Source organism: Corvus brachyrhynchos, unplaced genomic scaffold, assembly GCF_000691975.1.
Source record: "Corvus brachyrhynchos isolate BGI_N302 unplaced genomic scaffold, ASM69197v1 scaffold303, whole genome shotgun sequence".
Taxonomy (NCBI): Eukaryota; Metazoa; Chordata; class Aves; order Passeriformes; family Corvidae; genus Corvus; species Corvus brachyrhynchos.
The window spans coordinates 233,995-235,829 of NW_008237429.1; the positions used below are offsets into that span (position 1 = coordinate 233,995).

The 1,835-nt window shown below is 61.1% G+C and overlaps 1 protein-coding gene across 1 annotated transcript in view; it reads left to right on the forward strand.

The window, feature by feature from the left end:
- LOC103613521 (rho guanine nucleotide exchange factor 11) overlaps positions 1-1,829 on the forward strand; it is a 33,401-nt gene extending 31,572 nt beyond the window's left edge. The window contains exons 30-32 of the mRNA XM_017731151.1: positions 9-108; positions 280-807; positions 1,062-1,829. Of these exons, the coding sequence (XP_017586640.1) occupies positions 9-108; positions 280-807; positions 1,062-1,330 (897 nt within the window). The 3' untranslated portion in view covers positions 1,331-1,829. The remainder of the gene's footprint in view (positions 1-8; positions 109-279; positions 808-1,061) is intronic.
- The last annotated feature ends 6 nt before the right edge of the window (positions 1,830-1,835 follow it).

Consider the following 1,835-nt stretch of genomic DNA (forward strand, 5'->3'; position numbering starts at 1 on the left):
GACACGAGGGGCACCTGGGACAGGCCGGGATCGGGGGCGCCGACCCCATCCCGGGGGTCCCCAAATCCCTCGGAGGCGCCGGCGTGGCTGAGGCGGCGCTGCAGGACGGTGAGGCCGGGGGGGCCCTCGGGAAAACCCCAAATCCCCCGATTTTCCTCCCTCCATTCCCCATCCCAGGGCATTTTTCCCTCTGGAAACCCCAAAACTGCCCCGTCCCGGGACATCTTCCCCCGGGATAACCCCAAATCCCCTTTTCCCTCCCTCCGATCCCAATCCCAGTGGAGACCCTGCAGCTCCTGATCGTCCGGTGGCTCCGGCCGGGCCGGGACCCCGATCCCGAGGACGACGTCACCCCCACGCCCTCGGTGGCCGGAGCAGCCTCCGGCCAGGGCTGGGATTCCGTGGTGTCCGGCCGGGACTCGGAGATGTCCAGTTGGGATTCAGCGATGTCCGGCCGGGATTTGCCGCTGTCCAGCCGGGATTTACCGGTGTCCAGTCAAGATCCGGTGATGTCCGGCCGGGATTCGCCGATGTCTGGCCGGGATTCGCCCATGTCCAGTCAGGATTCGGTGATGTCCGGCCAGGATTTGCCGATGTCCAGCCGGGATTTGCCCGTGTCCAGTCGGGATTTGCCCGTGTCCGGCCGGGATTCGGCGCTGTCCAGTCAGGATTCGGTGATGTCCGGCCGGGATTTGCCGATGTCCAGCCGGGATTTGCCGATGTCCGGCCGGGATTCAGCTGCCCAGGAGGGATCCCGGGAAGAGCCGGAGGGGCCGGAGCCCAACGGGATCCAAATCGTCCGGAAAGGTAAAGGGGATGGGATTTGGGGGAATTTGGGGTGGATTTGGGGTGGGATTTGGGGGAATTTGGGGTGGGAAGTGACAGGAATTCCCTGCCCTGCTGGGATTTGGGATCTGGGCTCTCGTTCCCTGATCCTTTCTGGGATCCGGGGTCTCATCCCTGCCCATTCCTGGGATTTGGGATCTCGATCCCTGCTCCTTGCTGGGATCTGGGGTCTCATTCCCAGTTGATCCGGGGTCTCATTCCCTCCCCTTTCCCAGGATTTGGGGTCTCATTCCTGAGGTTTGGGGTCTCAGGCCCTGTCCCTCTCTGGGACTGGGGTCTCCTTCCCGGATTCGGGGTCTCCTTCCTGGATTTGGGGTCTCCTTCCCGGATTCGGGGTCTCCTTCCCGGATTTGGGGTCTCCTTCCCCGCTCCCTGCACGAGCTTCCCCGGATCAGAGCTGGCCCCGGGGGGGGCTGGCTTTGGGGTGCTGATTTCGGGTGCTGATTTTGGGGTTCTGATTCGGGATTTCGGTGCTGGGCGCTGATTTTGGGGTGCTGCTGCTGCTGCCGGGTGCCGATTTTGGGATTTGGGTTTCGGGTGTTGCTGATTTGGGGTGCCGATTTTGGGGTGCCAATTTTGGGTGCTAATTTGGGGTCCCGGGTGCTGATTTTGGGGTCCCAGGTGCTAATTTTGGGTATCAATGTCGGGATTCTGATTTTGGGGTGCTGCTTTTGGGTGCTGCGTGCTGATTTGGGGTGCCAATTAATTCCGGGTGCTAATTTGGGGTGCTGGGTGCTGATTTTGGGTATCAATTTTGGGGTGCCGGCTGCTAATTGGGGGTGCTAATTAATTTTGGGGTGCTAATTAATTTCAGGTGCTAATTCGGGGTGCCGATTTCGGGTGCCGATTTTTGGGGTGCTGGGTGCTAATTGGAGGCGCTAATGAACTTCGGGGGTACCAATTCATTTCGGGTGCCTCTCTGGGGTGCTAATGAACTAATTGGGGTGCTAATTACCGCATTCCGGTGGCGGGGCCCCCTTCCCCCCCCC